This window comes from Oratosquilla oratoria, chromosome 43, assembly GCF_046742065.1.
Source record: "Oratosquilla oratoria isolate Oo_2021 chromosome 43, ASM4674206v1, whole genome shotgun sequence".
NCBI lineage: Eukaryota > Metazoa > Arthropoda > Malacostraca > Stomatopoda > Squillidae > Oratosquilla > Oratosquilla oratoria.
In genome coordinates this window covers 9840711-9868237 of record NC_134819.1, presented here as the reverse complement: position 1 = coordinate 9868237, position 27527 = coordinate 9840711, and the positions used below count along the sequence as shown (strand labels likewise).

Below are 27527 nucleotides of genomic sequence, written 5' to 3'. Positions count from 1 at the left end.
ATGAGATGGAAGATGAGCTTATGGTAGTACTTCTTTGATCTGAAAAATGTTCTATAGTAAGCTATCATCTGATCACAGAGATCAACACCACCTATGTAGGTGTTATACTGTTTCACTATATTTGGCCATGGGACTTCAACTTTTTCTTTGACTTTCTTATCATATCTTTGACATTTATTAATATGGGAACTGTCTAAAAATGAGGAAACTAAGTGAACAGATCTTTTGTCCATCCATTTTACTGCTGTTACTTTTACATTGTCACCCTGAGTTTCCCACTCATCATAAGAACCACGACCTTGTGCTGTCAGCTGCTTGTCTGTTTTGAATGTTAGGTTTTGCAGTCTCAAGGGTTGCACAGTGCCACAGCACCATATACCTCTAGAGGCCAAGTGTTCAATGAGAGGCAGACTTGTAAACCAGTTATCTAAGTATAATTTGTGGTTTTTAAAACTAGGAATACTTTCAGCAAGCTGAAGGACTGCATTTGCACAAGGCTTTAGGTCTGGTACATTTACATTATCCACTCGGCTTATCTTTCCAGTGTATGGGAAAAAATCATAAACATAGCCCTTATGGTCAGCCAAGACAAAAAGTTTATATCCCCATTTGTGTATTTTTTTGGGAAGATATTGCTTCAAGCCAGAAATACCCTTGAATGGAACCATTTGCTCATCGACACACAAATGTTCCAACATTGGTGTCTGCCTAAATGAATCTCTTAGCTGATCAATGAGTGACCTTATTTTGAATAACTTATGTGTATCATTATTTGTGGTGTTATCTACTAAATGAAGGATAAATCTTATTTTCTCCCATCTGTCTCTACTCATAATTGATACTACAGTTTCATCCATTCCTGACCAATGCAGCCTAATATCAGGAAGTCTGCCAAGCGACATGCGTTAGCACAAACCTAACCATTGCTCCATGTAATTTTTGTCTATAGCCAGGGGCTTCCTTGGATCTTGCTGTACTGCATAAAGGTTGGACTGCTCTACAAGTAAGTCTATGATGTCAGAACTGATAAAATTCCAAAAATAGTCAATAGGATTTAGCAAAAGCTGGTCCTCCTCATCCATTCTTATGTCAAAAATTAGTACAGTGCTTGGACAGTCCCCCTTGTCTATATGGTTCCAGTAAAGATAACGCTTTTTCTTACATCAACTCTCCATTTGTTCTGGAACTGGTGTTGTAGCAACAATCTCAACCACCACTGGAATCATCAGCCTCATCTTCACTATCATCTTTAAAAAAAAAAATAATAATAATAATATGTATATGTGTGTGTATATATATATATATATATATTTATATAAATTAGAGTGCTATATGTTAGGCTTGTTTAATTTGGGGAAGGTTGGTGTAGTTGATAGCTTTTCTTTAGACTGCTTACTTAGGCTAGGCCAGATTAGTTTTCATATAACTAGATCAGTTTAGAACAGGTTAGTGTTGATGTAGTTAGGCATGATTACTGTAGATGAACTTAGTTTCTGTTAGGTTGATAACAATAATTAGATTGCAAGGCTAGTTTAGGTAAATGAACGAGTAAGTGTGGAGGAGGAATGGGGATGGTTCAAGGAGGGAGTCTTAAAGTGTGCAAGGATGGTGTGTGGAACAAGAAGGACAGGGGGAAATAGAAGAAAGGGTAGTGAATGGTGGGATGAGGAAACAAAGAAGGTTGTAGAAGAGAAGAAGCGAGCATTCACAGATTGGTTACAAAAGAGGACGGGGGAGTCATATGAGACGTACAAAGAAAAGAAAAGAGAAGTAAAGCAAAAGGTAAAGGTTGCAAAGAGGAGAGCAGATGTGAAATGGGGTAGGAGTATGACAGAAAATTTTGAAAGTAATAAAAAGATGTTTTGGAAAGAAATAAAGAGAGGAAGAGGAGGCGAATCAAGTAGAGAAGAAAAGGTAAAAGGTACAGATGGAGAGATGATAATGGAAGAGATGGCAGTAAGGGGAAGATGGGCAGAATATTTTAGGGAGTTGCTAAATGTGAAGGAGGATAGGGAAGGAAAGACAGCTGCAGTGGGAAATGCGAAGAAAATGAGAGTGATGAGTGAGGAGAATGGAGGAGAAATAAGGAAGGATGAGGTGAAGGCAGTTGTAAAGATGATGAAAGCAGGTAAGGCACCTGGTCTGGATGGATGCCATGCAGAATGTCTGAAAAAGGGAGGTTCAGTGATGGTGGACTGGTTGGTGAGGTTATCTAATGTTTGCTGGAGAGAGGGTAGAGTACCGGAGGACTGGAGAAGTGCCTGTATAGTTCCTCTTTACAAGGGAAAAGGGGACAAGTGTGAATGTAGTAGTTTCAGAGGGATTAGCCTGTTAAGTGTAGTAGGGAAGGCTTATGGGAGGATCTTAATTGAGAGGATTAGGAGAGGAACAGGAGTAATTGGTGAGGAACAGTGTGGATTTAGGACAGGTAGAGGTTGTGTAGATCAGATCTTTGTGGTAAGACAGATATGTGAGAAAGCCATAGGAAAGGGGAAGGATGTTTTTTGGGCTTTTATGGATCTGGAAAAGGCTTATGATAGGGTAGACAGAAAGGCACTGTGGGAGGTTATGCAGATTTATGGGATAGGAGGAAAGCTTCTCGGAGCTGTCAAGAGTTTTTATGAGAGTAGTAGAGCTTGTGTCAGGATTAGAAATGGAGAGAGTGAGTGGTTTGAGGTAAAGGTGGGACTTCGTCAAGGATGCGTTATGTCGCCCTGGCTGTTCAACTTATACATGGATGGGGTGGTGCAAGAGGTGAATGCTAGGGTAGTGGGTCAGGGATTGGAGATGGTTAAAGAAAATGGAGAAAAGTGGGAGGTGAGCCAGCTATTGTTTGCGGACGACACTGCGCTTGTGGCAGGGTCAGAGGAGGGATTGAGGAAGCTGGTGGCAGAGTTTGGGAGAGTATGTGATAGAAGAAAGCTAAAGATAAATGTAGGTAAAAGTAAGGTGATGAGATGTACAAGGGGTGAAAGTGGCAGTAGACTGGAAGTGAACATTAAGGGAGAGCGACTGGAGGAAGTGGATAGTTTTAGATACTTGGGTGCAAGTGTAGCAGGAAAAGGTGGAGTGAAGGTGGAGGTAGAATGTAGATTGAGAGAAGTGAGTAAATGCCTTGGTGGATTAAAGAGTGTAATGAGGAATAGACATTTGGGAATGGATGCTAAGAGGAGACTGTATGAAGGAGTGATTGTGCCAACAGCACTGTATGGGGCAGAAACGTGGAACATAAGAGAAGAAGAGAGAAGGAGTTTGAATGTATTTACCTAGTTGTATTTACCTAGTTGTATTTTGCGGGAAGGGGAGCTATGCTCGTGTTGTCCCGCCTTTGTATCTTGCAGTGTCTAGTTTGTTTTTAAACTCATGAATGGTTTTTGCGCATACTATTTCATTGTCCAGTTTGTTCCAAGTGTCCAAAACTCTATGAGGAAAACTGTTTTTCTTCAGTTCTCTTCTATAGCTATGTCTTTTTATTTTCTTTCCATGTCCTCTTGTGTTTCTTTTGTCCCAGTTAAGTAAGTTCTCACTATCGAGTACCTCTGTGCCTTTCATGATTCTGTAGATGGTCAATAGGTCACCTCTCTCTCTTCTTTGCTCCAGTGTCGGTAACTCCAGTTTAGCCAATCTCTCTTCGTATGATAGGTTTGCAAGTGCAGGTGCCATTTTTGTAGCTGCTCTTTGGATTCTTTCTATTTTCTTTATATTCTTTTTGGTACTGGGGGACCACAATGTCGCTGCATACTCTAATCTAGGCCTTATCAATGTAACCAATATTTTTTTCATCATGTCTTCGTCCAAGTATGTAAACGCCACTTTTATTGATCTTAGCAAGTTGTAAGTCTCCCCGACAATTTTGTTAATCTGTATATCATAGGACAAGTCGTTCGTGATAATTACTCCCAAATCTTTTTCGGATCCTACTTTCTTTACTTCTTTGGTTCCAATTGTATATTTTCCTGATATTCTGTTTTTGCTTTTTCCAAACTCCATTATGCTACACTTCTTAGTATTAAAGTCCACTTCCCGTTTCTGACTCCAGTTCCATACCCTATTTAGGTCTTCTTGCAGTGCTTCACAGTCCTCATCAGTTTCTATTTTCCTTAGCAGTTTGGCGTCATCGGCAAAGAAGCTCATGTAGCAGTTCACGTCCTCATCCATGTCATTCATATAGATAGCAAACATTATTGGTGCCAGCACAGATCCTTGCGGTACTCCACTGATCACCTCTTTCCAGTCTGAATATTTTTCTCTGAGCACTACTCTTATCTTTCTACCAGTCAGAAAGTCCTCTATCCATTTTAGTAGGTTTCCCTGTATTCCTCCTATGTGTTCCAGTTTTTTTAGTAGTTTTCTGTGTGGTACTTTGTCAAAGGCTTTTTGCAAGTCTAGGAATGCACAATCAGCCCATCCATTTCTTTCTTGCACTATGTCTATTAGTCTTGAGTAAAAGCATATTAAGTTTGTGGAGCATGATCTTCCTTGTCTGAATCCGAATTGTCTTGGGTTTAATATGTCATTGTCTTCCAGATGTTTTACCCATCTATTCTTGATTATTTTCTCACAAATTTTGGCAATGGTGCTTGTTAGTGAGATGAGGTGTCTGAGAAGTATGATGGTGGTTACTAGGCTAGATAGAGTGAGAAATGAGGAGGTGAGGAGGAGAACAGGGGTGAAAAAGGATTTGGGAGATAGGGTTGATGAAAGAATATTAGGATGGTTTGGACACATGGAAAGAATGAGTGAAGAAAGACTAGTAAAAGAGGTATGGAAGGCAGATGTGGAGGGAGTGAACATGAGGGGACGTCCTAGGATGAGGTGGATGGATGGGGTGAAGGGGGCTTTGGGGAAGAGGGGAATGTCTGTTGAGGAAGGAAGGGAGAGGACAGAAGACAGAGGTGAGTGGAGAATGGTTGTATATGGATGATGATGTGATTGCATGAGGAGGAATGGGCAGGGGGGTGGGGTAGTATGTGTGAGTAAATTTTGACGCAGCCCGAAGGGATTTTCTCCCTGTCCTCTCCTTATATGCAAGGGGGGACGGAGAGGGGGGGTCGCCGATTAAATGAAGCGGCCTTGCTGTGGATGTGCTGTGTCTTGCGACACTGCTTCTGACCCAGGGCGGTGGGCAGGGTGCAGGGATGACCCGTCATCCAGGAGGTGCTCAGATGAGAGGGAGGGTGGGAGGGGTGTGGAGTGTATGTAGGGATGAAATGGGTGGGAGTGTTTTTATGCCTTTCCCTTTTTGGCTACCTCCCTTGTAAGGGGGAAAAAGCCTTGGTATATGTATGTAAGTGAACATACCTGAACCGACATCCAAATTTTGGACATATTCTGGGTTATCATCTTCATCTATGTCACTTGTAGCCAGTGATTCATATTTTGGCTGCCTCCCATAAAACCGTGAAGTTGGATGGGTGTGGGATGGTTGAGATGGAGACGTGACTTGGCTAGCTACATCCTGTATTATTGAGAAGAAACCTATTGCTATACAAATATGGACATATATTCTGTACAAAACAACTGTAGCACCAATAACACATATTTCATTATAATTTTGTAAACCTAGTCTCCTAACCCGACAATTCAGTTTTTTTTTTATAAGATTTCAGCACACTACAACCACAACCACCACCACTGAACTACCAATGGCATACAACATGCTGCACTTTTAACTACAATAAATGGCATTTTAGAATTGTATTTTACGGGAAGGGGAGCTATGCTCGTGGTGTCCCGTCTTCATATCTCATTTTATCTAAACTATTTTTAAATTCATGTATTGTTTTTGCACACACCACTTTCTCATCTAACTTGTTCCAAATGTCTATTACTCTGTGAGGAAAGCTGTTTTTTTTTCATATCTCTTCTATAGCTGTCTTGATTTTCTTTCCGTGTCCTCTTGTATTTCTATCATCCCATTATATTAGACCCTCTCTATCAATAATTTCTATGCCTTTCATGATTCTGTAAATAGTTATCAAATCTCCTCTCTCTCTTCTTTGCTCTAGTGTCTGTAGCTCAAGTTTTTCTAGTCTCTCTTCATATGATAGTTTTGAGAGTGTTGATGCTAATTTTGTAATTGCTCTTTGTATTCTTTCAAGTTTTGTTATATATATTTTTTGTACTTGGTGACCACATCGTTGCTGCATATTTCAATCTTGGTCTTATCAAAGTGATTAGTATTTTCTTTGCCATTTCTTCATCCAGTTATGTAAATGCCACGGTGACATATTATTCATAACAATGACTCCCAGGTTCTTCTCATTTTCAACTTCTTTTATTCCTTCTTCTCCCAATTTATATGATCTTATTATTCTTTTTTTGCTTTATCCAAATTCCATTATACTACACTTTTTAGTGTTGAACTTCATCTCCCACTTCCTACTCCATTTCCATACTTTCTTGAGATCACTCTGCAGTGACTCACAATCTTCTTCCGTGTTTACTTTTTTTAATAGTTTTGCATCATCTGCAAAGAAGCTCATATAACTTTCAATTTCTTCATCCATATCATTAATATATATAGCAAACATTATTGGGGCCAGAACTGTTCCTTGTGGAACACCACTTATTACTTCATCCCATTTTGAGTGTTTGTCTCATATCACTACTCTCATTTTTCTTTCTTGCAAAAAGTCTTCCATCCATTTAAGTAGTTTGCCCTGTATTCCTCCACTTTCTAATTTCTTAAGCAACTTCTTATGTGGTACTTTGTCAAAAGCTTTTTTTAGGTCTAGAAATGCACAATCAGCCCATCCATCTCTTTCTTGTATTATATCTATTAGCCTTGAATAGAAACATATTAAATTGGTGATGCATGATCGTCCTTGTCTGAATCCAAATTGCCTTGGATTTAGTACATTGTTTTTTTCTAAATGCTTTACCCATCTACTTTTGACAATTCTTTCACAAATTTGTGCTATTGTACTTGTTAGAGAGACTGGTCTATAGTTGGTAGGGTTTTCTTTATTTCCCCCTTTATATATAGGTACTACACTTGCTTTTTTCCAATCTTCTGGAACTTTTCCTTCTTTCAAGGAACTGTTTATTATGCTATGTATTATGTCTGCCAGTTCATTCCTGCATTCTTTCAAAATTCAGTATGCTATTTCATCTGGTCCATGCGATTTTCTGACATCAAGATTACTCAAGTGTTTCATTATTTCATTCTTTGTTACTTCTATTTCTTTCATAGGGGGGACTTTCTCTTCCCATTCAATCTCTCCAGGTTGTATGTTCTCCGTTGTAAAAAAAAAAAAAAAAAAGGCATTTTGAAACAAATAACTGTTGTTTCTGTCTTTATTTGGGACATGTAATCCCTACAGAGAGAAATATAATCAAAATTTTACATCCTTCACATATTTTTGCAGTTTGTGCCAAATTTGTCCCATCAGTCCTTTGATCAAAATCATATGTATGAGCCCTTTTAGCAACTTACTTCTTTTTTTCATCAGAGTAACATTTTTTAATCGGAGATATTTAGTTTTATGTTGCATATCCCACAAAGCTCTTATAAATGAAAGAAATGTATCCATGGGTTAACACAATAGTTGCAATATAAAAGGCTTAATGTGTGTGAAATGAAAGAAAACAGTTGGATTGCTTGTTCAGGCACAAATGAACTTGACACTTGGAACATTTCATGGTTGCTTTTCTCTTGCATCCTGGAAATTTGCATCGCTGACAATCAGACGGGAGAGGCCAGTGTCCAACACTATCCATTCGTATGTCCTTTGTTGGCACTGGGGTGACACGTCCCTTTCTCTTCTTGGCTATAAGGCCTTTCTCTACTTCAGATCTACTCTTTCGTGATCTTTTTCTTGTAACATCCTTCCTACATTTGGTCAAGGCTTCTGCAACTTGAGATCTAAATGCTAACCCATCCATCAGCTTCTTTGATGGTATTTCAAGGCTATTCCCATCACGCCTATACAGTAACCAGCTGTTTACAGTGACCATATCCAAAAAATGGAAGAAGAATTTCATGTAATACTTGTTTGATTTGAGCTTGATACGATAGTAGGCAACAAGACCATCCAGCAAGTCTACACCTCCCATGAACTTGTTGTACTCAAGTACGACATTAGGACATGGCACCTCATCATACTGTTTGTCCTTTTTGTTCCATCTCTCCACGATACCGTATGGCTCTCCAGCAGCGTAGGTTGATACAAATGTCACACATTTTGTGTCAAACCACTTCAGAACATCTACTTCCACTCCTTCTACTGTAGCACATTTCTCTTCATAGGTTCCACGTCCAATTTTTCTCATATTCTTGTCATCAGTGAACCTGCAACCCTTTAGTCTGTTCTGTCTGACGATACCTAGTGAATATATTCCCTTTTTGTGTAGCTCTATCACAAGTCTTAGGGATGAGAACCAATTGTCAAAGTAAAGAAGGTGAGACATGTTGATCTGAACTATACTGGCAAGTCTCAGTACAATATTTGAGCTTGCACCGAGGTCTGGCTCATTTGGTGCTGGATCTATTTCCCCTGTATATATCTCAAAATTATGCACTAACCCATTAGTATCACACATCACAAAAATCTTGTAGCCCCATGTTTTTTTTTTTTTGGGGTTATACTGCTTCAGACTGGATTTGCATTTGAATGGCACAATCTGCTCATCAATGCACAACATTTGCTGCTGAGGAATGGCCTGAAACTTTTGGAGCAGTCTATCAACTAGTGGTCTGATTTTGAAAAGTTTGTCCCTATTCTCATCTGTAGGTGCAGGCACGTTTGAGTTATCATTGAAATGCAAGTATTTCTTAATTTCTTCCCATCTTTGCCTTGAGAAGACCTCGGCTATTTGTGGAACCCAACATGCTTTGCTCCAATACATATGCATTCTTGGCAAATGGACAATGGATGTATGTAATACAGTGCCAATGAACTGCTCTAACTCTTCAACTGTGAGATTCAAAGAAATTCCTCGCTGCTGAGTTGAATACAAATTTGACTGATCAACAATCATTTGTAGAAGATCCTCATCAAAAAACTGTTTGAAATACTCTAGTGGGGTTTTCAGGGTTGTAGCTTCAGGTAGTTTTCCTTTCCATTTTGGTACCTCAGTGCTCTTTTGGCCTATATCCACAGTCCTCCAAATAATTGGTCTCTCTTTGATGTCCCTTTTTGATGTCTGTGTGTATTCTTTCTTCAAACTGCTTGTTTCGTTTTCTGTAAAGATAATAAAAATGTAGGTAATTACATCTGCTAATCAAGTGTATCTTATTGCAATATATAGCTGTTACACTATAACTGCATTTACCTTGGTAAACTAATTTTGTTTAGTATGATTAGGTTTTGTAATTCGCTAATATATAATTGGTATTGAATATTTTAAAACACACTAATATATATTGGAATATAAATCATAGCTTACCTGATTCAGACTCATCTGAGGTGTCAGATCCTTGATTTGGTTGGTAAAGTTCACCATCACTAGATTCTTCATCCTCACTTTCATATGGTAGCTCTTGAACTGCAACATCCTTTCCTCTTGTTTTTCGTGAATAGAACATATTAGGCTCCATTTCCTAGAAAAAAATATCATTAGTTACATGTTACTCAGAATCCAAGGTGTATGTGCCATTTACGACCCACGTAAATTTTCAGCACCAATTGCCAGATGACCCAAATATGGCTCATACTAAAAAATCCTTCCATATATCTATGATTTACTGCAAAATAACATGTATTTATATTCCAAGTAATCAGTAACATTTCACAACCTATGAAATATGTTATAAAGACAAGTATCTATTGTAACAAAAGAAATATCAGCAAAAGAAATGCAGACAGAACTTATGTGACTCCTTCACATGCTGAGCCTCACTTTGTTTACTTGTAGTAGATACACGAAAGATCTGTAGATGGCAGTGTTTACAGAAAACGGTAGGACATTACGTGCCACAAATGTCCCACCAGGCAGTTGGTCCATAAATAAATGTTTGGAGCAATAGGGGCAATGAGAATGGTATGTGCCAAATACGGCCCATGAGGCTGTATTTGGTACATACCATCAGCCCATCCATCTCTTTCTTGTATTATATCTATTAGCCTTGAATAGAAACATATTAAATTGGTGATGCATGATCGTCCTTGTCTGAATCCAAATTGCCTTAGATTTAGCACATTTTTTTTTTCTAAATACTTTACCCATCTACTTTTGACAATTCTTTCACATATTTTTGCTATTGTACCTGTTAGAGAGACTGGTCTTTAGTTGGTAGGGTCTTCTTTATTTCCCACTTTATATATAGGTACTATATTTGCTTTTTTCCAATCTTTTGGAACTTTTCCTTCTTTCAAGGAACTGTTTATTATGCTATGTATTTTGTCTGCCAGTTCATTCCTGCATTCTTTCAAAATCCAGTTTGCTATCTCATCTGGTCCATACGATTTTCTGACATCAAGATTACTCAAGTGTTTCATTATTTCATTCTTTGTTACTTCTATTTCTTTCATAGGGGGGACTTTCTCTTCCCATTCAATCTCTCCAGGTTGTATGTTCTCCCTTGTAAACACCGATTTAAAATGCTTGTTCATAATTTCTGCCATTTCTATTTCCTCTGTGTATTCAACTCCTCTTTGTCTTAATTTCTCTAAATCTTGTTTGTTTTTCAGTTTGTTGTTTACAAATATGTAAAATAGTTTTGGATGATCTTTACATTTTTCAATTACCTCTTTTTCATATTTTCTCTTTTCCCCTCAGCACACTTGTACATATTCATTTCTATAACAAGTATATATTTTCCATTTTCAGGTCTTTTGTCTTTCTTCAATTTGGTCCAAGCTTTATCTCTTTTGTCTTTTAACTCCCTACAACTTTTGTTGTACCAGCACTTTACATATTCTTTTTCTTGTTTTTGTCTTGGGACATACTTTTCCACTCCTTTTTTTATAAATTTTTGTCAAACTATTTCATTTCTCTTCTACTGTTGTATCTTCTTTGTGTATTCTTTCCCAGTTTCATTTTGAAAGAATTCTCTTATTTTATAAAAAAAAAAAAAAAAAAAAAAAAATCATACATCAATCTTCCTTTTCTATATTGTTCATTTCTTTTCATGTATTTTTCCTCACTTAGTTCTAGTTCTATCAATATGTGGTCACTTTTACTTATTGGTGCCTGGTATTCTATCTTTTCCACTATTTCAGGTTCTGATGTGATTATTAGGTCTAGTCTCGATGGTTCTTCTTCATTTCTACACCTAGTGTTCTCTTGAATCCATTGTGTCATTGTGTGGTCAATAATCATCTCGAGTGGAACACTTCCCCATGAGTCTTCTCCACCCTTTACTGTCATCTCTTCCCAGCAGACTTCTTTGCAATTAAAGTCACCCATCATAACTATTCTTCCTCCATCTTCCATTATCTTGTTTAATGTTATTCTTGTGTCTTCTAACATACTTTTATGTTCACTCTCTTCCCACGAGGCTGTTTTTGGTTGATTGATTGATTTATGGAATTTTTGGCTCGAAGGCCAAGCGCCGGAGCCGGTAGGCCATTCAGCGCATATTTATCTTATACATAAAAATTCAAGTAAAACAGTTAAAACAATAAACATTCACAAAAACACATCTACAACATACACTCTCAAGCATTCATATACCGTGTCATTCCGTGTCCTCTTGTATTTCTATCATCCCATTTTATCAGATTCTCTCTATCAATAATTTCTAAGCCTTTCATGATTCTGTAAATAGCTATCAAATCTCCTCTCTCTCTTCTTTGCTCTAGTGTCAGTAGTTCAAGTTTTGCTAGTCTCTCTTCATATGATAGTTTTGAGAGTGTTGGTGCCAATTTAGTAATTACTCTTTGTATTCTTTAAATTTTTTTTTTATACATTTTTTTGTACTTGGTGACCATATCGTTTCTGCATATTCCAATCTTGCTCTTATCAGAGTGATTACAATTTTCTTCACCATTTCTTCATCCAGGTATGTAAATGCCACTTTGATTGTTCTTATTAAATTATAAGTTTCTCCAAAAATCTTATTTATATGTTTCTCAGGTGACATATTATTCATAACAATGACTCCCAGGTCCTTCTCATTTTCTACTTTTTTTTATTCTGTATTCTCCCAATTTATATGATCCTGTTATTCTGTTTTTGCTTTTTCCAAATTCCATTATACTACACTTTTTAGTGTTGAACTCCATCTCCCACTTCCTACTCCATTCCTGTACTTTATTTAGATCTCTCTGTAGTGACTCACAATCTTTTTCCGTGTTCACTTTTTTCAACAGTTTTGCATCATCTGCAAAGAAGCTCGTATAACTTTGAATTCCGTCATCCATATCATTAATATATATAGCAAACACTATTGGGGCCAGAACTGTTCCTTGTGGAACACCGCTTATTACTTCATCCCATTTTGAGTGTTTGTCTCATATCACTACTGTCATTTACCTTTCTTGCAAAAAGTCTTCCATCCATTTAAGCAGTTTGTCCTGTATTCCTCCTTCAGTTTCTAATTTCTTAAGCAACTTCTTATGTGGTACTTTGTCAAAAGCTTTTTTTAGGTCCAGAAATACACAATCAGCCCATCCATCTCTTTCTTGTATTATATCTATTAGCCTTGAATAGAAACATATTAAATTGGTGATGCATGATCGTCCTTGTCTGAATCCAAATTGCCTTGGATTTAGCACGTTTTTTTCTAAATATTTTACCCATCTACTTTTGATAATTCTTTCACAAATTTTTGCTATTGTACTTGTTAGAGAGACTGGTCTATAGTTGGTAGGGTCTTCTTTATTTCCCCCTTTATATATAGGTACTACATTTGCTTTTTTACAATCTTCTGGGACTTTTCCTTCTTTCAAGGAACTGTTTATTATGCTATGTATTATGTCTGCCAGTTCATTCCTGCATTCTTTGAAAATCCAGTTTGCTATTTCATCTGGTTCATGCGATTTTCTGACATAAAGATTACTCAAGTGTTTCAATATTTCATTCTTTGTTACTTCTATTTATTTCATGGGGGGGGGACTTTCTCTTTCCATTCGATCTCTTCAGGTTGTATGTTCTCCCTTGTAAACACCTATTTAAAATGCTTGTTCATGATTTCCGCCATTTCAATTTCCTCTGTGTATTCAACTCCTCCTTGTCTTAATTTCTCCAAATCTTGTTTGTTTTTCAGTTTGCTGTTTACAAATCTGTAAAATAGTTTTGGTTGATCATAACATTTTTCTATGATATCTTTTTCATATTTTCTCTTTTCCTCTCTGCACGCTTGTACATATTCATTTCTATAACAAGTATATATTTACCATTTTTCAGGTCTTCTGTCTTTTTTCCATTTGGTCCAAGCTTTGTCTCTTTTGTCTTTTAACTCCCTACAACTTTTGTTGTACCAGCACTTTACATATTCTTTTTCTTGTTTTTGTCTTGGAACATACTTTTCCACTCCTTTTTTTTTTTTTTGTCAAAATATTCCATTTCTCTTCCACTGTTGTTTCTTCTTTGTATATTCCTTCCCATTTTTTTTTTTTTTTTTTAAAGAATTCCCTTATTTCATCAAAGTTTGTTTTTTCATACATCATTCTTCCTTTTCTATATTGTTCATTTCATGTATTTTTCCTCAATTAGTTCCAGTTCAATCAGTATATGGTCACTTTTATTTATTGGTGTTTTATATTCAATCTTTTCCACTATTCTAGGTTCAGATGTGATTATTAGGTCTAGTCTCGATGGTTCTTCATTTCTATACCCAGTGTTCTCATGTATCCACTGTGTCATTGTATGGTCAATAATCATCTCGAGTAGAACATTTCCCCATGAGCCGTCTCCACCCTTTACTGTCATTTCTTCCCAGCAGACTTCTTTGCAATTATAGTCGCCCATCATAACTATTCTTCCTCCATCTTCCATTATCTTATTTAATGTTATCTTTGTGTCCTCTAACATACTTTTATGTTCATTCTCTTCCCACGAGGCTGTTTTTGGAGGCACATAATTTATCACAAACTTTCTGCTTTTCTTATCTCTGTCTTCCACTTCTATCATAATCATCTCTACTGTATTCTTTCCATATGTGAAACTCTTCACGTTTATATCCTTCTTAGTCAGGAACATAACTCCACCCCCTTGCTTTGTCTCTGTTTCTAATCCAATAATTATATGCATCATGTCCTACACTATTGGGTGGTAGTGGACCTTTTAATTTCGTTTCTACAATTTCCATTATGTCTGGTTCTTTTTCCTTCAGATAATCCTTCAGCTCATTCAATCCTGTTATTAATCCATCTATATTTGTGTAAGACACTCTTAGTTTTCTGCCACTTCCATTGTATTCTCTGTTTCCCTTTTGTTTTTCTCAAGTATTTCGAATTTTCTTACTTTCATATTCACTACTCTCCAATAGAATTTCTCTTTTTCTGACTCTGTTCTGTTCTCGTTTTTTCCCTTAGCTTCTTGTCTTTTCATTTTTTCCTCCTCTCTTTCCTCTTTATTCATTTCCCTTTTTATATTGTTCACTTGCTGCTAGTTTCCCTGTTTTTGATAAGATATTCTCTGCCGTAGTTTGTGACCTGAATTTAATCTTAATTGGTCTGGTCTTATCTGTACTATACTTTCAGAGTCTAAACTTCTCTTCAATTTGTTTCATGATTTCAGGTTCATCTTCCTCAACTAATTCTAGTAATCTGCTTACTTTTTCATTTTCCTCATTGATTCTTGTGGTTCTATCTGGGTTGTGTTTCTCTTCCATTCCTAATATAATTATACATTTCTTTCTATCTGCTAAGTCTCTTACTATATTCTCCTTTTGTCTCATCACTTTAATAACTGAGTCTTCAGTTTGTTCTTTCATTTGCTGTTTAATTATGTCAGTAAATGCAACTTTACTGTTTTCTTGGATTGTCTTCCAACCCTTAGCTTCTTTAGCTATAGCCTCTCTGTTTTCTTTATTATTCCTCTTTAATTCTTCATTCTCCTCTTTTACTTCTCTTAACTGTCTTTTTGGTTCTTTTATTTCCTTAGTTAAGTTTTTGTTCACCTTCTCTTGTTCTTCCAATCTTTCAACCCTTTGCGCAATTTTTGACATTCTACCAAACCTACTCTCCCAATGTTCAGTCATTTGTTCAATTTTTTCCTCTAGTCTTGCCAGTCGGGGGAGGTTAGTATCCGCCCCCCCCCTCATTAAATCCATGGAAATTATTATCCTCACCTGCTATTGTGCTGCTCATATCTATGTTTCTAATCTTTACATTTTTGTTAGTCCCTTCATCATCACTAAATTGATCCGGCCCGCATTTGTTTACATGGCGTCTGCCTGCCTGGACCAAGTCCTCTCCTTCATTTCCTTCCATTTCCCTCAGTAATCCCTCCCCTTCTCCTTTTTCCTCACTTTCCCACTACACCACGAGCAATCCCCTTCCCTGCAAATACAATAGGTACTTCCTTTGCATTGAGAGCCACGAAAATTGTGTCCCCCCCACCCTCTTTAAATCCCTGGAAAATATTCTCATCACTTTCTACTGTATTGCTCTTATCTATACTTCTAATCTTTACATTTTTATTAGACATTTCGTCGTCACTCAGTTGGTCGGGGGGCCGTTTTTTGGTGTTTACATTTCGTTTGTCTGCCTGGGCCAAGTCTTCTCCTTCCTCATTTCCTTCCATTTCCCTCAGCAATCCCTCCCCTTCTCTTCTTTCCCTACTTTCCCACTACCCCACGAGCAATTTCCCCCCACCCTGTAAATACAATAGGCACTTCCTTTGCTTTGGGATCCACGAAACTTCACTTTTCTTCAGAGCGTCTTCTATGCTGTCCGTTCGTTGAAGTGTGTGTATTTACCTAGTTGTATAGGTTTACCTAGTTGTATTTTACGGGAAGGGGAGCTATGCTCGTGGGGTCCCGTCTTCATATCTCATTTTATCTAAACTATTTTTAAATTCATGTATTGTTTTTGCACACACCACTTTCTCATCTAACTTGTTCCAACTGTCTATTATTCTGTGAGGAAAGCTGTTCTTTTTCAAATCTCTTCTATAGCTGTCTTTTTTTATTTTCTTTCCGTGTCCTCTAGTATTTCTGTCATCCCATTTTATCAGATTCTCTCTGTCAGTAATTTCTATGCCTTTCATGATTCTGTAAATAGCTATCAAATCTCCTCTCTCTCTTCTTTGCTCTAGTGTCTGTAGTTCAAGTTTTTCTAGTCTCTCTTCATATGATAGTTTTGAGAGTGTTGGTGCCAATTTTGTAATTGCTCTTTGTATTCTTTCAAGTTTTTTTATACTTTTTTTTTTTTTGTACTTGGTGACCATATCGTTGCTGCATATTCCAATCTTGGTCTTATCAGGGTGATTAGGATTTTCTTCACCATTTCTTCATCCAGGTATGTAAATGCAACTTTGATTGTTCTTATTAGATTATAAGTTTCTCCAAAAATCTTATTTATATGTTTCTCAGGTGACATATTATTCATAACAATGACTCCCAGGTCCTTCTCATTTTCTACTTTTTTTATTCCTTCTTCTCCCAAATTATATGCTCCTGTTATTCTGTTTTTGCTTTTTCCAAATTCCATTATACTACACTTTTTTGTATTGAACTCCATCTCCCACTTCCTACTCCATTCTTGTACCTTATTTAGATCTCTCTGTAGTGATTCACAATCTTCTTCAGTTTTCACTCTTTTTAGTAGTTTTGCATCATCTGCAAAGAAGCTCATATAGCTTTCTATTCCTTCATCCATATCATTAATATATATAGCAAACATTATTGGGGCCAGAACTGTTCCCTGCGGAACACCGCTTATTACTTCATCCCATTTTGAGTGCTGGTTTCTTATCACTACTCTCATTTTTCTTTCTTGCAAAAAGTCCTCCATACAATTTAGTAGTTTGCCCTGTATTCCTCCTTCAGTTTCTAATTTCTTAAGCAACTTCTTATGTGGTACTTTGTCAAAAGCTTTCTTTAGATCTAAAAATGCACAGTCCGCCCATCCATCTCTTTCTTGTATTATATCTATTAGCCTTGAATAGAAACATATTAAATTGGTGACACATGATCGTCCTTGTCTGAATCCAAATTGCCTTGGATTTAACACTTTGTTTTTTTTCTAAATATTTTACCCATCTACTTTTGATAATTCTTTCACAAATTTTTGCTATTGTACTTGTTAGAGAGACTGGTCTATAGTTGGTAGGTTCTTCTTTATTTCCTCCTTTGTATATAGGTACTATATTTGCTTTTTTCCAATCTTCTGGAACTTTTCCTTCTTTCAAGGAACTATTTAGTATGCTATGTATTTTGTCTGCCAGTTCATTCCTGCATTCTTTCAGTATCCAGTTTGCTATTTCATCTGGTCCATGCGATTTTCTGACATCAAGATTACTCAAGTGTGTTAATATTTCATTCTTTGTTACTTCTATTTCTTCCATAGGGGGGACTTTCTCTTTCCATTCGTTCTCTTCAGGTTGTATGTTCTCCCTTGTAAACACTGATTTAAAATGTTTGTTCATAATTTCCGCCATTTCCATTTCCTCAGTGTATTCAACTCCTCCTTGTCTTAATTTCTCCAAGTCTTGTTTGTTTTTCAGTTTATTGTTTACAAATCTGTAGAATTGTTTCGGTTGATCTTTACACTTTTCTATGATATCTTTTTCATATTTTCTCTTTTCCTCTCTGCACATTTGTACATATTCATTTCTATAACAGGTATATATTTTCCATTTTTCAGGTCTTCTGTCTTTTTTCCATCTGATCCAGGCTTTGTCTCTTTTGTCTTTTAACTCCCTACAGCTTTTGTTGTACCAGCATTTTACATATTCTTTTTCTTGTTTTTGTCTTGGGACATACTTTTCCACTCCTTTTTTGTAAATTTTTGTCAAAATATTCCATTTCTCTTCTACTGTTGTTTCTTCTTTGTATATTTCTTCCCAGTTTTCCTTTTGAAAGAATTCTCTTATTTTATCAAAGTTTGTTTTTTCATAAATCATTCTTCCTTTTCTGTATTGTTAATTTCTTTTCATATATTTTTCTTCATTAAGTTCCAGTTCAATCAATATGTGGTCACTTTTACTTATTGGTGTTTTATATTCAATTTTGTCCACTATTCTAGGTTCGGATGTAATTACTAGGTCTAGTTTCGATGGCTCTTCTTCATTTCTATACCTAGTGTTCTCCTGTATCCATTGTGTCATTGTATGGTCAGTAACCATCTCGAGTAGAGCGTTTCCCCATGAGCCGTCTCCACCCTTTACTGTCATTTCTTCCCAGCAGATTTCTTTGCAATTAAAGTCGCCCATCATAACTATTTTTCCTCCCTCTTCCATTATCTTGTTTAATGTTATCTTTGTGTCCTCTAACATACTTTTATGTTCACTCTCTTCCCATGAGGCTGTTTTTGGGGGTACATAATTTATCACAAACTTTCTGTTCTTCTTATCTCTGTCTTCTACTTCCATCATTATCATCTCTACTGTATTCTTTCCATATGTGACACCCTTCACGTTTATATCCTTCTTAGTCAGGAACATAACTCCACCCCCTTCCTTTTTCACTCTGTTTCTAATCCAATAATTATATGCATCATGTCCTACACTGTTGGGTGGTAGTGGACCTTTTAATTTTGTTTCTACAATTCCCATTATGTCTGGTTCTTTTTCTTTCAAATAATCATTCAGCTCATTCAATCCTGTTATTAATCCATCTATATTTGTGTAAGACACTCTTAGTTTTCTGCCACTTCCATTGTGTTCTCTGTTTCCCTTTTGTTTTTCTCTTGTATGTCGACTTTCTTTAGTTTCATATTCACTACTCTCCAATAGAATCTCTCTTTTTCTGACTCCGTTCTTATCTCGTTTTTTTCCTTTGCTTCAAGTCTTTTCTGTTTTTCTTTCTCTCTTTCCTCTTTATTCATTTCCCTTTTTATCCATACCTTTTTATATTGTTCACTTGTTGCTAGTTTCCCTGTTTTGGATAAGATATTCTCAGCCGTAGTTTGTGACCTGAATTTAATCTTGATTGGTCTGGTCTTGTCTGTACTATATTTCCCGAGCCTGAATTTCTCTTCGATTTGTTTAATTATTTCTGGTTCATCTTCCTGAACTAATTCTAGTAAATTTCTTACTTTTTCATTTTCCTCTTTGATTCTTGTGGTTCTATCTAGGTTATGTTTCTCTTCCATTCCTAATATAATTATACATTTCTTTTTGTCTGCTAAGTCTCTTACTATATTCTCCTTCTGTCTCATCACTTTAATAACTGAGTTTTCAGTTTGTTCATTCATTTGCTGTCTGATTATGTCAGTGAATGCAACTTTGCTATTTTCTTGAATTTTTTTCCAACCCTCCTTGTTCTCCTTTAAGACTTTATTGTCATCTTTTACTTCTTTTAACTGTTTTTTTTAATTCTTCAATTTCCTTAGTTAAGTTTTTGTTCGCCTTCTCTAGTTCTTCCAATTTTTCAACTCTTCGTATAATATTGTCAACATGACCGAACCTACGCTCCAAGTCCTCGATCATCTTATCGACCTTCTCTTCTAGTCTTGTCAGTCGGGGGGGGGTTTGTGTCCCCCCCACCCTCTTTAAATCCCTGGAAAATATTCTCATCACTTTCTACTGTATTGCTCTTATCTATACTTCTAATCTTTACATTTTTATTAGACATTTCATCGTCGCTCAGCTGATCGGGGGGCCTTTTGTTTACCTTTCGCCTGTCTGCCTGGGCCAAGTCTACTCCTTCCATTTCCCTCAATAATCCCTCCCCCTTTCCTCTTTCCCTACTTTCCTACTACTCCACGAGCAATTTCCCCCCCACCCTGTAAATACAATAGGCACTTCTCTTTGCGTTGGGATCCACAAACTTCAATTCTCTTCAGAACGTCTTCTAAGCCGTCCATTCGTTGAAGTGTGTATTTACCTAGTTGTATTTTACGGGAAGGGGAGCTATGCTCGTGGGGTCCCGTCTTCATATCTCATTTTATCTAAACTATTTTTAAATTCATGTATTGTTTTTGCACACACCACTTTCTCATCTAACTTGTTCCAACTGTCTATTACTCTGTGAGGAAAGCTGTTCTTTTTCAAATCTCTTCTATAGCTGTCTTTTTTTATTTTCTTTCCGTGTCCTCTTGTATTTCTGTCATCCCATTTTATCAGATTCTCTCTATCAGTAATTTCTATGCCTTTCATGATTCTGTAAATAGCTATCAAATCTCCTCTCTCTCTTCTTTGCTCTAGTGTCTGTAGTTTAAGTTTTTGTAGTCTCTCTTCATATGATAGTTTTGAGAGTGTTGGTGCCAGTTTTGTAATTGCTCTTTGTATTCTTTCAAGTTTTTTTATACATTTTTTTGTACTTGGTGACCATATCGTTGCTGCATATTCCAATCTTGGTCTTATCAGGGTGATTAGGATTTTCCTCACCATTTCTTCATCCAGGTATGTAAATGCCACTTTGATTGTTCTTATTAAATTATAAGTTTCTCCAAAAATCTTATTTATATGTTTCTCAGGTGACATATTATTCATAACAATGACTCCCAGGTCCTTCTCATTTTCTACTCTTTTTATTCCTTCTTCTCCCAAATTATATGATCCTGTTATTCTGTTTTTGCTTTTTCCAAATTCCATTATACTACACTTTTTTGTATTGAACTCCATCTCCCACTTCCTACTCCATTCTTGTACTTTATTTAGATCTCTCTGTAGTGATTCACAATCTTCTTCAGTTTTCACTCTTCTCAGTAGTTTTGCATCATCTGCAAAGAAGCTCATATAGCTTTCAATTCCTTCATCCATATCATTAATATATATAGCAAACATTATTGGGGCCAGAACTGTTCCCTGCGGGACACCGCTTATTACTTCATTCCATTTTGAGTGCTGATCTCTTATCACTACTCTCATTTTTCTTTCTTGCAAAAAGTCTTCCATCCAATTTAGCAATTTACCTTGTATTCCTCCTTCATATTCTAATTTCTTAAGCAACTTCTTATGTGGTACTTTGTCAAAAGCTTTTTTTAGGTCTAGAAATGCACAATCAGCCCATCCATCTCTTTCTTGTATTATATCTATTAGCCTTGAATAGAAACATATTAAATTGGTGACGCATGATCGTCCTTGTCTGAATCCAAATTGCCTTGGATTTAGTACGTTGTTTTTTTCCAAGTATTTTACCCATCTACTTTTGATAATTCTTTCACATATTTTTGCTATTGTACTTGTTAGAGAGACTGGTCTATAGTTGGTAGGTTCTTCTTTATTTCCTCCTTTATATATAGGTACTATATTTGCTTTTTTCCAATCTTCTGGAACTTTTCCTTCTTTTAAGGAACTGCTTATTATGCTATGTATTTTGTCTGCCAGTTCATTCCTGCATTCTTTCAGAATCCAGTTTGCTATTTCATCTGGCCCATGCGATTTTCTGACATCAAAATTACCCAAGTGTGTCAATATTTCATTCTTTGTTACTTCTATTTCTTCCATAGGGGGGACTTTTTCCTTCCACTCAATCTCTTCAGGTTGTATATTTTCCCTTGTAAACACTGATTTAAAATGTTTGTTCATAATTTCTGCCATTTCCATTTCCTCAGTGTATTCAACTCCTCCTTGTCTTAATTTCTCCAAGTCTTGTTTGTTTTTCAGTTTATTGTTTACAAATCTGTAGAATAGTTTCGGTTGATCTTTACACTTTTCTATGATATCTTTTTCATATTTTCTCTTTTCCTCTCTGCACATTTGTACATATTCATTTCTATAACAGGTATATATTTTCCATTTTTCAGGTCTTCTGTCTTTTTTCCATCTGGTCCAGGCTTTGTCTCTTTTGTCTTTTAACTCCCTACAGCTTTTGTTGTACCAGCATTTTACATATTCTTTTTCTTGTTTTTGTCTTGGGACATACTTTTCCACTCCTTTTTTGTAAATTTTTGTCAAAATATTCCATTTCTCTTCTACTGTTGTTTCTTCTTTGTATATTTCTTCCCAGTTTTCCTTTTGAAAGAATTCTCTTATTTTATCAAAGTTTGCTTTTTCATACATCATTCTTCCTTTTCTGTATTGTTAATTTCTTTTCATATATTTTTCTTCATTAAGTTCCAGTTCAATCAATATGTGGTCACTTTTACTTATTGGTGTTTTATATTCAATTTTGTCCACTATTCTAGGTTCGGATGTAATTACTAGGTCTAGTTTCGATGGCTCTTCTTCATTTCTATACCCAGTGTTCTCCTGTATCCATTGTGTCATTGTATGGTCAGTAACCATCTCGAGTAGAGCGTTTCCCCATGAGCCGTCTCCACCCTTTACTGTCATTTCTTCCCAGCAGATTTCTTTGCAATTAAAGTCGCCCATCATAACTATTTTTCCTCCCTCTTCCATTATCTTGTTTAATGTTATCTTTGTGTCCTCTAACATACTTTTATGTTCACTCTCTTCCCATGAGGCTGTTTTTTGGGGGCACATAATTTATCACAAACTTTCTGTTCTTCTTATCTCTGTCTTCTACTTCCATCATTATCATCTCTACTGTATTCTTTCCATATGTGACACCCTTCACGTTTATATCCTTCTTAGTCAGGAACATAACTCCACCCCCTTCCTTTTTCACTCTGTTTCTAATCCAATAATTATATGCATCATGTCCTACACTGTTGGGTGGTAGTGGACCTTTTAATTTTGTTTCTACAATTCCCATTATGTCTGGTTCTTTTTCTTTCAAATAATCATTCAGCTCATTCAATCCTGTTATTAATCCATCTATATTTGTGTAAGACACTCTTAGTTTTCTGCCACTTCCATTGTGTTCTCTGTTTCCCTTTTGTTTTTCTCTTGTATGTCGACTTTCTTTAGTTTCATATTCACTACTCTCCAATAGAATCTCTCTTTTTCTGACTCCGTTCTTATCTCGTTTTTTTCCTTTGCTTCAAGTCTTTTCTGTTTTTCTTTCTCTCTTTCCTCTTTATTCATTTCCCTTTTTATCCATACCTTTTTATATTGTTCACTTGTTGCTAGTTTCCCTGTTTTGGATAAGATATTCTCAGCCGTAGTTTGTGACCTGAATTTAATCTTGATTGGTCTGGTCTTGTCTGTACTATATTTCCCGAGCCTGAATTTCTCTTCGATTTGTTTAATTATTTCTGGTTCATCTTCCTGAACTAATTCTAGTAAATTTCTTACTTTTTCATTTTCCTCTTTGATTCTTGTGGTTCTATCTGGGTTATGTTTCTCTTCCATTCCTAATATAATTATACATTTCTTTTTGTCTGCTAAGTCTCTTACTATATTCTCCTTCTGTCTCATCACTTTAATAACTGAGTTTTCAGTTTGTTCATTCATTTGCTGTCTGATTATGTCAGTGAATGCAACTTTGCTATTTTCTTGAATTTTTTTCCAACCCTCCTTGTTCTCCTTTAAGACTTTATTCTCATCTTTTACTTCTTTTAACTGTTTTTTTAATTCTTCAATTTCCTTAGTTAAGTTTTTGTTCGCCTTCTCTAGTTCTTCCAATTTTTCAACTCTTCGTATAATATTGTCAACATGACCGAACCTACGCTCCAAGTCCTCGATCATCTTATCGACCTTCTCTTCTAGTCTTGTCAGTCGGGGGGGGGGTTTGTGTCCCCCCCACCCTCTTTAAATCCCTGGAAAATATTCTCATCACTTTCTACTGTATTGCTCTTATCTATACTTCTAATCTTTACATTTTTATTAGACATTTCATCGTCGCTCAGCTGATCGGGGGGCCTTTTGTTTACCTTTCGCCTGTCTGCCTGGGCCAAGTCTACTCCTTCCATTTCCCTCAATAATCCCTCCCCCTTTCCTCTTTCCCTACTACTCCACGAGCAATTTCCCCCCCACCCTGTAAATACAATAGGCACTTCTCTTTGCGTTGGGATCCACAAACTTCAATTCTCTTCAGAACGTCTTCTAAGCCGTCCATTCGTTGAAGTGTGTGTGTGTGTGTGTGTGTGTGTGTGCGTGCGCATGTGGGGGGGGGGGATGAATGACTATTGGATTAGTGTGGAATTAACTAGGTAGGTGTATGCTTTGACTTAAACACACCCTACTTATAATGGGAAAAAATGCCTTTTAGAACTTATGTATTATTGGATGAACTAGTGTCAAAGTTTTCTAGAGTCCAATCTATTATTAGTAATCTGATCTGTAAATTTTAATTGAACCAGCAACATACACCTTCACAATTTAATTTATTTTTAGTTGATGATTGGGCAGTGAAACTTACACACGCACATGTCATGATCTTCATGACATAATATTATAATCATGCTCACCCGTGAGAAGTGGCGTAGCTAGTGCTTTTGCCGCCGGGGGCTGCTCTCATGTTTGCCGCCCCTTCTCACAAGGAATTCAATAATTCAATATTACAAATGCACATTAACTTCTTAAAGTATATATATATATATGTGTGTATGTGTGTTTGATTGACAGTTGATGTTAATATATCCTTTAAAAGGAATGATTTAATACTAATCATTATTCATTAAGATCTTTATTTCACCATAAACAAATCAAGTATAAAATATAATAAAATATTATATACATGACTTTACATGACATAAATTACAAACAAAAAAATACAATACGTAATTATATATTACATTATGATTCCTTGAATAATTTTAATCAGTTTGAAATTATCACAGCTTTCTACAAAGAAACTTTCTTGCTATTCTGTTAACAAAATCATCAACATTTTTGTCAAATTCAGATTTTAATCACTTTAAAATTGTCACCTCTTTCTACAAAGAAACTTTTTTGCTTTTCTGTTAGCAAAATCATCAATATCCTTGTTAAAATCATATTTTACTCACTTTAAAATTATCACCTCTTTCTTCAAACAAACTTTTCTTGCTTTTCTGTTAGCAAAATCATCAATAACATTTTCAAAATCTATTTCATCTGTAAGTTGTCTTTCTATAGACAATATGGCAAGATTGCACAACCTCAAGGTACTCATAGTAGACCTTAAGTAATTTTTTATTAGTTTTAGTTTAGAAAAACTCCCCTCGCAGGTAACAACACTAATAGCAATTGTGAGGAAAATTCGCAGCATTACTACTATATTTGGAACCGAATTCCCAAGTGTATATTTATCAATAAACAGCAAAAGCTCCAAGGGGCCTTCTTCCCACCTATTTGTTTCACCTTGACTAGTAGCAACTGCAATAAAATGCTGCAGTCTTTTACTTTCAAGCAGGGATTCATCTTTATCAATGTCATTATGATCTAGTTGATTAAGTTTACATTCGTATTGATCATCAATTAGATGTGTTGGGGGTAAGAAAAGCATATTTCTCTGCTAGTTCATGAAGCTGTTTAAATCTCAAATTTATTTCTTGGGTCACACTATCCAGTGAAGAAAACATTTCTCTTTTCAATTCAATATCATATGTTAATCCAACATCTTGTGATCCTTCACCGAATACTTGTTTCTTCTTTCTGGTCCGACGCTGGCGCTCCACGACTATACCTAGATCATCACAAACTTCTTTGGCATAGTTAAATCCATCATTTACTAGTTTTTCTCTGTTCTTAATCAGAAATTCCTCCAATGCCCCGAGTTTTATGTCACAATGTTGCAAGTTAAGTCCTTTGGTTTGGAGGTAGGCCTGCGTGTCATTAATTTCTAAGAGGACAGGTTCCCACAGTCCAAGAAAGCACAGAAAAGGAAATGACTGCAAAGCACCAAGTAGCACACCAGCCTCTGACCTCGTAACTATATTTTCTTCTGCACAAGTTAACTTTTCTAAGACACTTATAATTTCAGAGAAATGTTCCTTCACAACACATACAGCATCTCCCCTTGCACTCCATCTTGTTTCAATTATGCATTTCACGCTTTTACCAGTGGCAAAACAACAAGGCAAAACAGCCGTTAACCTGCATCGCTGGGGCTACAAAGACTCCCCAATGTGCCCATCTTGTCATAACTCACCCCAAGATACAGACCATCTCGTACTGCACTGCCCAATCACAGCAGTGCCTGGGGGTTACCAGACTATCTATGAAGCAAATCAAACATTCATAGACTGGCTAGCAAATACAAAGTTGGAGGTGTAAGAAAGCCATACGATACTACTACTACCAGTGGCAGAAGTTAGAACATCCCAACGATAAGTTGATGATGAAAAATATGTGAAAACACGCTCCACAGTTCCAAAAAATGTAACAGAATTAACTGCAACAGAAGCTGCATGAATTCCTGCTAGATTCAGAGAGTGATTTGTACAAGCAACAAATTCTGCTTTTGGATTAGTTTCCTTATTCGCTTCTGAACACCAGAATGTTGACCAGCCATTACTGCAGCATTATCATATGCCTGCCCTCTGCAATTTTTAATATCAATTCCATTATGTTCTAATTTTTCCGAAATTACAGTTGCAATATTTTCGGCAGTTTTACCTTTTGTTTCAATGAAATCAACAAATGATTCCACAACCTTCACTTGATCTGCATTGATTACAACATAGTGAATAACTTGGCTCATTTGATCTTTATGTGAAGTATCAGGAGTGCTGTCGAATATCATTGAAAAGTACTTGGCCTCTTTTACTTGGTTGATAATTTTGCTTCTTACATTTTCTCCCAAAACCTCTATAAAACCACCATTTGTTAAATCCATCTGCAGAATTAAAAATTGAGTCAGTTCCTTTTGGAAAGATTTTGCAACAAAAACAGTAAAGCGCTTTTTTGGAAGGGGAGTACACCATCCATGATCTTAATATATTTTCACCCTTTGGCAAAGTTTGAAAAAAACACTCATGTGTTAGATGTCTAGTTTGTCCTTTGGTTGATGCACCTTGACGAATTACTTCAGTGACTTCACCAAAAGTAGAATCTATATTTTGAATCTTAGATGCACCTTGACGTACCAGTAAGATCCGTGTGTTACTGTCAATCTTGCTTGGCCATAGACCAAGATCCTTTAAGTCCACTCTGTCCATATCAGGCACATCTAGAATATTTTCTGCCTCATGAGTCTCATGTTCGACATCACTTGTATTTGGCAAATTGCTTGGACTTGAATCGTTTGAATCTGATATTGGTTTGGATTCACAAACGTCTCCAGTTTTAGTAGTAGTTTGGACCGTTTGGTCAATGTTAATAGTAGTTTCTGTAGGTTTGATGTATTTTAATAGTGCCCCTTTATGTGTCTTTATTAATTCTTCTCTTGCTTTTCTCTTTTTTCTAAAAGTTGCGCCACTTTCCTTCACTCGCTTCAACTAGGGAGAGCGAAAATAATAAAATGTTAGTGAATTAAAAGTTGAAGTAATAGGCAAACTTCAATGATAGATCTCTATTTATGATCCATTTAAGCAGCTTTCTTATAATTAGTAAAAGACAAAATTAATGGGAAAGTTAGACTTCAAAGTCTTATGATAAATTACATATACAGGTCTATTTTCTTATGGAAAATTTGAGTTTATTTCATTTAATTGTACTATTATATTATAAATATAAATTTTGTATTGTTCATATATTCTTACCTCTTTATAGAAATGAGAAAGTATAAAAGTAAAACACTTTTAATGGTTTTAAACTAT

The 27527-nt window shown here is 36.1% G+C and overlaps 1 protein-coding gene across 4 annotated transcripts in view; it reads right to left on the bottom strand.

The window, feature by feature from the left end:
- Nucleotides 1-1174: 1174 nt before the first annotated feature.
- LOC143022126 (uncharacterized) overlaps nt 1175-27527 on the bottom strand; it is a 70456-nt gene continuing 44103 nt past the window's right edge. For 3 of the 4 annotated variants that reach the window (XM_076180142.1, XM_076180143.1, XM_076180141.1), the window contains 2 exons: nt 9391-9544; nt 7282-9185 (listed from right to left, as the gene is read on the bottom strand). In XM_076180142.1, coding sequence (XP_076036257.1) covers nt 7567-9185; nt 9391-9544 — 1773 coding nt within the window. In that variant the 3' untranslated portion in view covers nt 7282-7566. Of the gene's footprint in view, nt 1248-5301; nt 5459-7281; nt 9186-9390; nt 9545-27527 lie in introns of those variants that run through there. The other variant, XM_076180144.1, reaches the window with a different exon arrangement.